We start from the raw sequence: 12573 nt of genomic DNA on the forward strand, positions 1-12573 counted from the left end.
CAACAAGGCACATGATTTCTATTATTTTTCCTACACAATAATGTAAAAACTGAGATCAGAGTCTGACCCATAAAGCTAAATCAAGATTAATAATGACCTGTAAAGTGCATGTGCAACTCAAAGAATGTACACGTAGGAACACCCCTAGATTAAACTCTTTCTGTATGAACCGAGGCAATTTAGTCGGCTCTAGTCTGGAATAAACGAAGAGAATGGAGCAGGTCTAAAAGCCAAAGTCATCTGTGCTTTCAATCTGTTGAAAGGTGGAGTCATTTTCCACCTCTGGGGAGTCAGCAAGTCTTTGGTCCTCAGACACTCTGTCAATTGGTGTCTGTAGCTCTTTGGTTCGGGTTGGGACAGGAAGCTGCTCGGAATGGACCGGTTCTAAATGGTTTTGTTCCTCTGCAAAAACACGAGGTCGTGCAGATTTAGTCCTCAACCTGAGTTTTAGGTCTTCCTCTCTTTCCTAAAAATAAAAGATAACGTCTCATTACTCATTAAATGCCTGCATGCATACGGCATATAGCCTCATTAATCTAAGATAATAAACGGCAAGATTTGAGTGACATTAGGCTTTGCTACACCTTTCTTCTTTTCTCAACCTGGCTCATCTTGATCTCAATGTCTTCTTTTCGCTTGACCTCTTGTTCTTTTTGAGTTTTAAGCGACTCCAGCCGAGCGGGTGGTCTGCTCCTTTGTTTTCCAATGTCATCCATCTGACAGATAAAAGGTTTTTATTCACAGTAGAAGAAAAATGAACATACATACATGGATAGGTTTGAAACTAAGTTAGCAAGACAGATGGAATAAGATAAAGGATCTTACCAGAATGTTGTATGCCTCTCCACTGGTGGCCTGTCTCGGTTGAGCTGGAATGATTCCCTGAGTAAGCAGTTCCTCCAGGATGGTGCTGGACTTGGGTCTCTCACGGCTATGCTGGGCTAATTCAGGACTCTGGGCTAGTTTTGACAATGCATAACATAATAAATGCTAGATTTATTGTTTGATTGTGTGCAATAGAATAATGCTATTTATCAGGTTTACAAAAATCCCTGCCCAAAACACAGCAGAAAAGGTAATGGATGTAATGGTTAAAATCGGAATGGTTTTGGTTTTAAAGGAAACTTTAATGATGCCCTTGCTGAACAATCATAGAAACAATCACAGAAATTCTAATGGTTTCATAGAATACCACTGCAAAATTCCTTTATAGTGTGTTTTAGGCATTAGTCCAGTATTTAACATTCCACCAATAGAATCCATCACATACTAGTAGACACCATAACAGTTTCCATTAAAACCAACCCCTTTAAAACCATTCAAACCCTTACAACTTCTTAATATTGTTTCTATTGTTCTAGCAGCTAGGGATGTGATGGATTCTACGGGGGTGGGATGGGAATATACTGGCAGATGGGAATAGAACACTGTTAAATCCTATTGAAACAATTATGTAATGGTTTTAATGGAAAGAGCAAGTGGTTCATAATGGCATTTTAATTGAAACCATTCGGATTTTTGTGATGGTTTCTGTTGTTTTTTTCCTTTAGTTTTATGTATTCACTAAAATATTAAAAAGGATCGTTTGGTTGTATTATGATCTAACCTCGCAGGGGTGGTAGTAGTCTAGGTACAGATCCTGGCAGAGCTGTTGGCTCTCCGGCATCCAAACCGACCCCGCTGTCTGTGGTGGTTTTGGACACCGCGGAGTCCCCACGAGCCCCTCCCAGAGCCACGGAAATCTCATGACTTTCGATCTGCAAAATATCAGCGAAACGACCAAGTCAGATATCTGTCCCTAAAATTAAGAGCTTCATATAACAAAAGGCTGGCTATGTAACCTTAAGGTTGTGTTTAATTATTCAATTCGCGTTTATATTTATATATATTCAACAATTCTCGTTGTGTTGGGAAAGAGTATTCCATCGTTCAGGGAATTTCTTTGAACTTTATAACCCCTATAGATTTGCTTTAATAGCTATAGATAATTGATATTAACCATAAAACAACGAGATAACGAGACTGCCTACCTCGTTTCTGCTGCACGGTTTTACGGGTTCAACCACCGTGATTTTGGAGCTCCCACATCCCATATTGCACACGACAGCCCGATGTTTCAGTGCTGCTCAGAAACTGTTTGATCTGAGTCTTTAAACACCGTCGCATTCCAACACATGATCCTCTGTCGTCGTCATGGACTCTTTGCGTTGCTACGAACCGTTGCCAACATAAATCTGACCCCGTACCAGAGGTCACGTAACCTGTTATGTTGCCCTGGCTTTAAATTGTTCAAAAATAAAACAAAAGCTTGAAGATGACAACTTATGACTTTAATTTTAAAAACGAACATTTTAAAATAAATTGAGGAAACATTTGACTAAATGCAATAGATAGCCTATATAGACAAATATTCATACGTTTTGGACTAGTGGCATACAGCAGGAGCAATACAGTCAGTAGACTACATTCCTTCAAGTCTATTTTGGTAAATAGTTAACCAAAATATAAAAATTATCTAATAATTATTTAGCCTGATAGTGAAAACTAAGATAAAGTTATTTTTTGTGGTTTACGGTTTTCTACATAAAACTATCCTGCATAATATAAAGCGCATTCTGTGAAAATATAGTTTGATATCTTTAATATTGGCTTTCGTTAAAGTCAACCGAATTTGTCAGCGGGAACACATCCTGATTCTTGAGGTCCACCAGATCAAAAGTTAATACATGTCTGAAACCTACTGACTACCTCACAACAAGTTATGAGATTTTAAGCCTGCTATCACTAACGTTTTCCGCAATTGAATGGGAAACCTATTATAACAAATGAAAATGATAGTCAGATACTTTTCTCCCTGTGTTCCATTTGGTGGAGAGTTCATGTCTTCAATCAACATACTTACTATAATGCTGCTAACAGAAAATGTGCCCATTATTGAAGGGAATACCTATCCTGACATCTGTGATGTAACTGTCATAAGATGTTCCCCACATATGATTTGAAAAATAAGATTAGACAGAACTCAACCCAACAAGCTCTGAATCATGTAACAACACTACTAACCACTACAACATCATAGACAGCTTTGAGTTGGGCTTCACCCTTGTTACTTTCTTCGTCAAAACCTGAGCATCAGAGCAGGGGAAACATATCCTGACAGCTTAGAGTGTTTCTGTCAGATACTGTTCCCCCTTTGCTTCATTGAAAAGACAGTTAATACCTGTCAACAACAACTACTGTACTTGTTTCAGATTTAGACCACTGACTCTTTCAAACCAAAACAAGTTGGTTCTGACACTGCTGTCTTAAAATTTGATCATCACAGCAAAAGGCCTCAAATCTACAACCGGTAAACAGGGTTCATAACATCTAACCACTGTGCCATTGTGATTTTGGTGGGACAGGGCCTGGAATTCTGCTACTTCTAAATTTAGCCCTGAGAACTGGGGGAACGGTATCCGACAGCTGACACTGTCACTGTCAGATACCGTTCTCCCAGTGTTTCATAAGAGGACATAAAATATGTCTCATACATTTTTCATAAAATATGTCTCATACATATTTTAGCTACATACTGCTATTTTTTTAAATCATGTTCCAGGAGTACTACGAACAATGGCATCATCCATTACTTTGGGTTGGGTTTCAAACTTGTAATATTCTACTACTGCAAAACCTGTCCACTAGAGCAGGGAAATTGCATCCTGACAACTGAGAATGTTCCTGTCTAATACCATTCCACCTGTGCTTCACGTAAAAGACAGTTCATACATGTTCTGCACTACTTACACTGCTTACTGTCTACCCCACTACAATTATGTGGTTAGATTTTAAGGCTGGTATTGCTTAATTTGTTTCTCTTTACACAAAATAAAATATGTTTAGCCTAGCTTATATGTTTTGAAGCTGGATCCACTTATAGTTTTGGCTAATTAACTGTTAATGTGACCCAGTCTGTGAAACCAGGCTAAAGTCTCAAAATCTGAGATAACAAGCTTAATTATGTTAATATGAGAATGTGTTTCTGATACGCATGTGTTAAATTCACACAGGGTTTCTCCATCACAAGTCAGTCCTGTGATGTTTACTGTAAGTTGTGTATCATGGCTTCTGTAACACCTGACAGCTATGTATGATACTGTCAAAATCAAGTCCATTCAAAGCCGAGTATACACACTTGCTGACCAATCAAAAATGTTACCGGAATGAAAAGATATTTTAATGCAACTTTATTTGTATTCAATTATCTAAATGGACGAATAAGTAAATATTGGAATAAATAAGAATACGTGAAACTGATTCAATTAAATGAAATAATATAAATATTCGTGCAACTTTCAAAACTTCTTTGCAGGTTCAAGACGCTGATCGGCCAGGAGATGGTACTCGCGCTCATCTTTCCTCCGTCTGCACCCCCGGACCTAGCTTGAACTATCCCGTTTTTTATTGCCATGGGTAAATACAAATAAGTATAAAATTACATTTAAATCACGATAACAGTAACAATACATTCGAAAATAAATGACAAGTATATAGGTGGGGAAAAAACTAACGTGAGAAAACGAGAAAGAAAAAAAAAACACGACAACATCAACATAAAAGATTATTCAGAAAAAAACAATTGAAAGTGACTCAACAAAATATATCAAATAAATTAGCACAGGTCTTAAGTATTAAGAGCCTGAATGTATTGATAAGTTTCATTTTTAGAAGCAATACACGAAGGCAATTTGCATTGATGGATATTAAATGTAGCCCCGCCTGAAATACAGCCCTGCAAAAAGGGATTTAACGGTTTTACAACTTCCTGTACTGCACCAGCCAATGGAGTCGAGTGAAATAAGGCAGTAATAGCGGCTCAACTCGCTCAACTTCAGTGAAGTTTGTTCGGAGATACGTGCTGACGGGCGCCGGTGTCATGTGGTCTCGTTGACGGGTTCTCTTGCGTCTTCTTTTGGACGAGACGTATGGCGCCCAGTCAGGGGTCGAGCATGCTTGGCAAAGATGATGCGAATGATAAGATACACTCTCGGATGATCAACGAGCAACAAGTGGAGGACATCACCCTCGATTTCTTCTACAAACCGCACACAATTACGTTACTGACGTTTACTGTTGTCAGCATTATGTACTTCGCGTTTACCAGGTAAGTCAACGGGAGATTTAACGTTACATCTTGAACTCACCTGAGCTGTCAGCACGGGAGCGGAGGAGATCAGAAAGACGCAGATCTTTCACCACGGCATCCATTTGATCAGCTATATTTAGCTTAGTAAGATTAATTAAAATTTGTTTTATTATAGTAAAAGTGTAGTACACTATATTTTTGTAGGATTTATTACTATTGCGTACCACCATCTATTAACTTCAAATGTCAAGGTAAACTATGGTTAGGTAAAAATGACATTTTCGCACAAATTAGTTATAGTGACAATAAAATGATTAACCATGTTTCTTCGGATTGGTTATTAAACCCTATTTTACTACAAATATCAAGGTTATCCTATGGTTACTGTAGTAAAACCACAGATAAATTGTGGCTACTATGGTTTTACATATACCTGTAGTTATTTTTTGCAAGGGCAAAATCTAATAATAATGTAATATAAATAAATATTTAAATAGTTAAATGTACCCTTGTCACACAAACTGGTACTGATGGCAAAAGGTGATGATGGTGATGCACTGTACGTGATGTTTTCATTGTGGCAGGGATGATGGGGATTGTGATAGTAACCTGCAGGTTGGCCTGCTGCTGGTCGTCTCATTCTTTCTTGTTATCAGTGTTCTGGCTTTCCCCAACGGTAAAGGCAGTTTCTGTTTGCTTGTGTCAATAGAAAATCGAAATTTCGCCGCTGGAAAAGACAATAGAAACCTTTACAGACATTTTAATAGATGTAATGGTATGGAAATTAGGTCATGGTTAAAATGAAAACTACAATGATCTCGGTGTAATATTGTGGATGGAAACTATTAAAACAATGAAATCGTACTAGAATTTGTAAAAAAAAAACATTACAAAGGAATTCTGATGGTTCAGAATGGTATTTGCTATTTTTTTAAGGAAATTGTTTAGGACAGTTTTCAGCTGGGCTAACTTAACAATAAGGTTCCATTAGTTAACATAGAATAACAATAAACAAAACGTATACAATTATAATATCTTGATTCATGTTTATTTTTTAACATTTTTTTTAGGTCCTTTCACAAGACCACATCCCGCTATATGGCGTATGGTTTTTGGTGAGTGACTGATAAAACCTTTATCTTGTTTACTTATCAGCTGTACTGTTGACTTTAACAGTTGTCCTCACTTTTCAGGTCTCAGTGTCCTTTACTTCCTCTTTCTGATATTCCTCATCTTTCTGAACTGGGATCAGGTGAAAACACTGTTGTACTGGCTGGACCCCAATCTGCGTTACGCCACTCAGGAGGCAGATGTCATGGTGAGTGATCTGATACCCAGGGCATCAGGTTCCTACCAGACAATACCCATTGTGTCTTGAATATTTGGCTTTCTGGATGATAAAAACAACCCTGGCTTAAATCTGAGAATGAGATGAATAAAAACAGTCAAATTTCACATTGCTGTTATGCTGCTTTACTGCTAAAACTAGACTACTAAAGACATTAGATATGCCTTAATCTCTCTGATGACAGAACCTATTCATGCCATATTTAAATAAACAGTAACATTTCCTCTCTCTCTCTCATGGCAAGAGTTGCAACATCTAAAGTAGTTTTTGTCTAATTTAGGTAATCTTCAGGGTATCATCTTAAATTTCATTTGTCAGAGAACTGTCTGGGATAAAACATACAGAGTGTTTATATACTGTAGTTTCAACATGCACATAATGTATAAATACAACAATACCTCTTGTTCTACATAATTATTGTTAAAATGTGTAGATGTGTAGCTTAATCTGTGATTGTTTGGATAACCTAATTAAAGACTGTGATTGTATCATAATCTGACACGACTGATCACCGTAATTTTTGTACATATGTTTGCATATACTTAGAAACAAATCTATAGTATAATGCATGGCAAAGTGGCTTTGGATAAAAGAGTCTGCAAAATGCATAAATGTCAATGTCAAATATTTGGCTGCATGACGCACTCTTACTAAGGCCGCAGTTGCAAAATTCACCCCATTGGCAATTTTCATCATGGGCAGTACACAGATTACGTGTGAGCTGTAAAGTTTTCTGTCTTTGTGTGTGTTTCCAATCTAATGAAATATGATTAATGACTGTGTGCCAATGCCAGCTTTCTGTACTAAGAGGTTTCCAACTGGCTCAGTGGACGGCTTTCAGCCAATAGGATTATTACAATGTCCCCATGCCCTATAGATACTTTTGCTAAGTGAAAACATCGTCTTAAAGTGTGAGGCAACCAATGAATGACTTCCCTGTCCTTGCACTTGGCATAATTAAACGTCTTTTTGAGTTTCACTATGTCCCGTATATGTAAACCATTCATCATATTTATCACATACATTTCTGTTTACAGGAGTATGCTGTAAATTGTCATGTGATCACATGGGAGCGCATCCTCAGTCATTTGGACATCTTCGCGTTTGGTCATTTCTGGGGTTGGGCCATGAAAGCCCTTCTTATCCGCAGTTATGGCCTCTGCTGGTCCATCAGCATCACATGGGAGCTCACAGAGGTAATGGAGCTTTATCAGTAGCTATCCCCAAAAATCCCACGTTTAAGCCTAATTACATAGTCCACATTCAGACATTGTGTGGATATGCGTCTTTCCCAATTTCTTATGTTACGCCATTGATTGTTCAATTTCCTCATAGCTTGTTGTCCATACTTGTCATAAGAATTGGATTGGGAAATATGACAAGAACATCTTTGAATATAAGTGCTAGATTGTTACAGAAAGTCATACCATAACACAATACTTTAACAATCTCTCTTCCACTTTTGCTTTCTGGCATTCTCTTTTGTCCCCTCAGTTGTTTTTCATGCACCTCCTGCCTAACTTTGCAGAGTGTTGGTGGGATCAAGTTATTCTTGACATCTTGTTGTGCAACGGCGGGGGCATTTGGCTTGGCATGACTGTGTGTCACTTTTTGGAGATGCGTACATACTACTGGGCCAGTATCAAGTAAATTTATGTACCATAATTACATTCAGTTCAGATGTAGATTAGCTATCTGTTATGACAAAACAATTTTGCTCATTCTTGTGAGATTAGCCCAACAGTGGATTATTGGTCATTTGTGTTGTGTGTATGTGTTCAGGGATATCCACACTACGACAGGGAAGCTAAAACGTGCCGTTCTGCAGTTCACTCCAGCCAGCTGGATGTACATTCGCTGGTTTGACCCTAAGTCTTCGTTTCAGAGGCTGGCTGGAATCTACCTCTTTATGATAGTATGGCAGGTGTGTAAAATAAAAAAGTTTATTTCCAAAAAGAGATGAATAATTAAAAAATAGATTTTTCTAAAAACTGAGTAGTCTTCAAATATACATGTTGACTTTGTTTGCTTGAACGGATAGTTCACAAAGAAATCTGTCATCATTTACCCACCCTCAAACCGGTATGACTTTCTTTCTTCTGCAGAACGCAAAATATATTTTGAAGAAAAGTGGGAACCCAATAACGGTGGGAACCATTTAATTGCATTGGTTTTGTGTCCATACAAAATAAATAAATGGGTTGGATTGTGAATAATAAATGGGACAGGTTGTTTGGTTACCAACATTCTTCAGAATATCTTCTTTTTTCTTATGCAGAAGAAAGTAAATCATACAGGTTTGAAATTACAAGAGGGTGAGTAAATGATGACAGGATTTAGATTTTTAAGTGAACTTTCCCGTTACTTGAAATATTTTGCTGAACTGAAGATCATTTCAAACTCAAAAGCAAATATCTTAAACCTTTTATTTAGCCCTATATTGATGTTCTCTTACAGCTTACAGAGTTGAACACATTTTTCCTGAAGCACATCTTTGTCTTCCAAGCCTCTCATCCTCTCAGCTGGTGTCGGATCCTTTTCATTGGGATCATCACTGCCCCCACAGTGCGGTAATATCCAATTACCTTCTTCGCTGGTAAAAAAGCACAATCCCTCGAAATGAAAATTGCCCTGGATTGGTGCCCTTCACCCCCCCAAACCAAAGCATATAAAGTCATTTCATTTCACCATAAGATCTGAAAATTCATATGGGCACAAATAGATTTATGTTACCATCAATCTGACATTAGACATTAGAATCATCATCCCAATAAAGCTTGATGTACCAAAATGAAAAGCTTTTCATGGAGATCAAGCAATGATATCTGCATAAATATAGGCACATGGATTATTTATTCATGAGGAGAATAAATTGATGAATATTACAGTACTCATGATGTTCTCTTGTGATTTATAGCTGTTAAATACATGTTAAATTACTTTTAGGATAATGACAGTTTGGCAGGTGTACATCCATCATGATGGTGTCACATAACTTGAATGGTTTGTTGTTTGGAAACAGGCAGTACTACGCATATCTCACAGACACACAGTGCAAAAGAGTTGGAACTCAGTGTTGGGTATTTGGGTGAGTAACTGTTTGTTTATTTTTTGTCTGATGTGCAATGTAAGAAATTGTCATCAAGGGTATATTGTAGTTATGCCAATGTTATTTCAAGGTTAAATATTTTGGTCTTACTCAGAATGCTTACTATAGGTATTAAAGCATAACCCTGTTTGGTTAGTAAATGAGGAAAGGATTTCTAGATCAACAATCCTATAATGGAGTTCATCTGTTTGCTGTTCAAATCAAGCAATGCAAAGACTTAATAGAGTGTTGGTCTTTATCTCATACACAGTTGGCGTTTGCCAGAATCAGCTGATTTGTGTCCTGTTTAGCAGATCTAACCCTTACAATTGGTTACAAACAATGGAGCCATTTTCTCTTGGCTTTACAAAGCTTTAGGACTGCCAAGTAACCCATACACAGCCTGGTGACAAGAGTTGAAAAACGATTCTATTTACGTGTACTGGTCCTACAGGTGTTTTTATACATAGCTTTATACAAATAGCATAATGTATTAGTCCTTTATAAATATTTAAGTACATTCATATTTAAGTCTAGGCTTTTGTTCCTTCTCATAGGGCCATTGCTTTTCTGGAGGCCTTGGCTTGTATCAAATTTGGGCAGGATCTCTTCTCTAAAACACAGGTTCTTTATGTGCTGCTTTGGCTGTTATGTTTGGTGAGTGTAATATTTTCTGTTCAAAATATTTATTTTTGGAAAAAATCTAATTTTTTCTTAGACTTGGAACCCAATGATTTGTAGTAGAAAGTAAATACACCTATTTGGGTGTTGTTTTTTACAGCCCTAGTGATGCTTTCATCATGTTTGGTGACTGTTTCTTTTTTTTCTGCTGTCTCTTCAGGCTTTCATTACTTTTCTCTGTCTTTATGGAATGGTTTGGTATGAGCAAAACTGTGGCACAAGACTGAAGGTAAATCACAAAATGAAGTCAGTTACAGTACAGTGCCAGGTAGGTGAAGAGAGATGCTTACAGATTTTCCTAGGTAAACTAAGTGGAATGTTCAACCCAACAATATTAAACATTGTTGTCAACAAGCCGTTCACAATTTTACATCATTTGCCCACCATCATCTGTGGCAGAGAGAAACGTTTTTGTCAATTTTGACATTTCATTTTTGTTTCAGGTGCTTGAGCATTTTAACTGTTTAATCTTACATCTTTCACAGAACATCATGGCAAATGGGGACGACAGCACTTTTGTTGACTTGTGTGATCACGTTCCTGAAACTGTCAAAGGTACGTTACAATCTGATTTATTCTCGTTTATTTCTAAAGTGGACATTAAATACATTCTGATAAAATATATAAAATAGGCCTTGTGATGTTTACATGAACACGTGTATTAACTGCAAATAGTATCTGGGCCATGTTCAGTGTGGAATTTAATTTAGAGGTTTTGACTTGCGGTTTATGCTGACTTGAATGCATAACTTTGTATTTAAAGAGGATTCAAACATTGTTTACTGTTTAAATACCTGCATTACTATATAGCAAACATATTTATAATTGGTGTATCAACAGTGAGACACTCCGGTAGTCATTCAAGCTTGTCCCGGAAAAGAAAAGGAGCCTCCAGTAAAACCAAAACAGTCAATGGAACAAGCATCAAGTGATCATGGCTGATCTCTCCTTGGACCTAGACAAAGAGAAACAAAACTGTTGTAAGAGGTTGGAAAGAGGTACATATAGACAATATTGATTGGTGGAGGACATTTGGCAAAACGCAGCCCTCTACCTAAATATTGTGCACTTTGTAGAATGTAAGTGTCAACTTACAGCCAGCTGATTATTTGGAATGGGCCTTTGATAAAATAAATCCAATGGATTTCTAGCAACCTGATTATTCAACTTCTTTTGTTCCTTTTTATTCTATCATTATTATCAATATTGTTCATGCAGACATTTTTCTCTATCTGCCCTGCAATTGATGTTTTGCTGTGTTTTTTGTTGTTGTTGTTGTTGTTGCTGTTTTACTTGTTTCAATGCATTGAACAGGTTGAAGACCATTGTGAAGCAATTTGATGTTTAGCACTTGTTTTATTGCACTTTAAATGAGTTACTTAGAAGATGGAGATTCTTGCTTTTTGCCTTAGAGCTGTCGACTCATTTATGGTCCTAGCATCTTTTGCACTCTGTAAAGGTGTCCTCAGAGATGCTGTTGTAATGTTTTTCTATGCTTTTTTGTATTTTGACACATGTGGCAAGGTTTGTCATCTTTCCTATGTATGTGCACACATGTTATGATTTTAGATTCATTTTTCAAAAAATGGTTTCATTATGATTTTTCTGGGAGCGGGGCAGGCTCTTCATTGCCATTTGGAAGAGGAGCCACCTTGTTCCGTTCCACACCAACTGGAGAGGTTTCACCCTTAGAGACTTCACCATTTTTGAAGTATTGTTTTTTCTGATGTACTTGTAATTTTTTGCAAACCCACAAATATTGAAACGTTTCAAAACTGTTTCAAAGGACTTGTGTGTCTGTTTTTATAGCCATTCATGTTTTTTCATGGCTATTAGGTGGTTAGGTGGCAACAAATCCTGAATTTAGGTATATTACAAAGGTTTTTAAGCTTTTGCTTCATGTTGATTTCTTCCCCAATGACCACTGACCTCATTTTGTGTGAATCTGCCACAGTATGAACGGTGTTTGTATATGTAATTATTTTTAAGCGATTGTGTGTAAAATCACTAATGTTTTTCTATTCAGTTTTCACTCTCTTAATGCACTGATATTATAAAGTTAAAACTTTATAATAAAATCCTGAAACAGAGTTTTGCATCTTTGTATTTTTATTTAAAAAATGAATGGTCAAAATATTGGCTTAATGTTGCTGTGAAAATGAAAATAAAGTGGTTTACTGCTTATGTAGTAAAATGTGGTTTGCAATTCCATTAGATTGCAGTATTTTTATAATTCACATTCTTAAATGTCCACAATGAGTTTAATAACATCCATCTGTGAGTCAAGGACGTACCACTAACATTTAAATAATAATAAATGAAATAATG

General features: G+C 36.9%; 2 protein-coding genes across 2 annotated transcripts; one reads left to right on the top strand and one right to left on the bottom strand.

Annotated features, from left to right (window-relative positions):
• Positions 1-223: 223 nt before the first annotated feature.
• Positions 224-2093, bottom strand: stmnd1 (stathmin domain containing 1; the record flags this gene model as incomplete). Its single annotated transcript, XM_079485003.1, has 5 exons — positions 224-466; positions 585-716; positions 826-959; positions 1607-1757; positions 2031-2093. The coding sequence occupies 5 exons, from the start codon at positions 2091-2093 to the stop codon at positions 224-226; spliced, it is 723 nt and encodes a 240-aa protein (XP_079341129.1).
• Positions 2094-4940: 2847 nt separating this feature from the next.
• Positions 4941-12327, top strand: ptdss1b (phosphatidylserine synthase 1b). The gene is made up of 13 exons (XM_079485004.1): positions 4941-5146; positions 5713-5804; positions 6199-6243; positions 6322-6446; positions 7514-7672; positions 7971-8122; positions 8259-8400; positions 8934-9046; positions 9499-9564; positions 10122-10221; positions 10406-10602; positions 10649-10800; positions 11086-12327. The coding sequence occupies exons 1-13, from the start codon at positions 4968-4970 to the stop codon at positions 11175-11177; spliced, it is 1614 nt and encodes a 537-aa protein (XP_079341130.1). The 5' UTR covers positions 4941-4967; the 3' UTR covers positions 11178-12327.
• Positions 12328-12573: the final 246 nt, after the last annotated feature.

The sequence above is a fragment of the Barbatula barbatula genome (assembly GCF_947034865.1).
Source record: "Barbatula barbatula genome assembly, chromosome: 21".
Taxonomy (NCBI): domain Eukaryota; kingdom Metazoa; phylum Chordata; class Actinopteri; order Cypriniformes; family Nemacheilidae; genus Barbatula; species Barbatula barbatula.

What these genes read in the sequence shown, in the direction of transcription:
- ptdss1b (XM_079485004.1), top strand. Translation starts at nt 4,968, where the DNA reads ATGGCGCCCAGTCAGGGGTCGAGCATGCTTGGCAAAGATGATGCGAAT. An exon ending in TACTACTGGGCCAGTATCAA is followed by an intron (nt 8,123 to 8,258) that starts GTAAATTTATGT and finishes GTATGTGTTCAG; the next exon opens with GGATATCCACACTACGACAG. An exon ending in ACTCAGTGTTGGGTATTTGG is followed by an intron (nt 9,565 to 10,121) that starts GTGAGTAACTGT and finishes TCCTTCTCATAG; the next exon opens with GGCCATTGCTTTTCTGGAGG.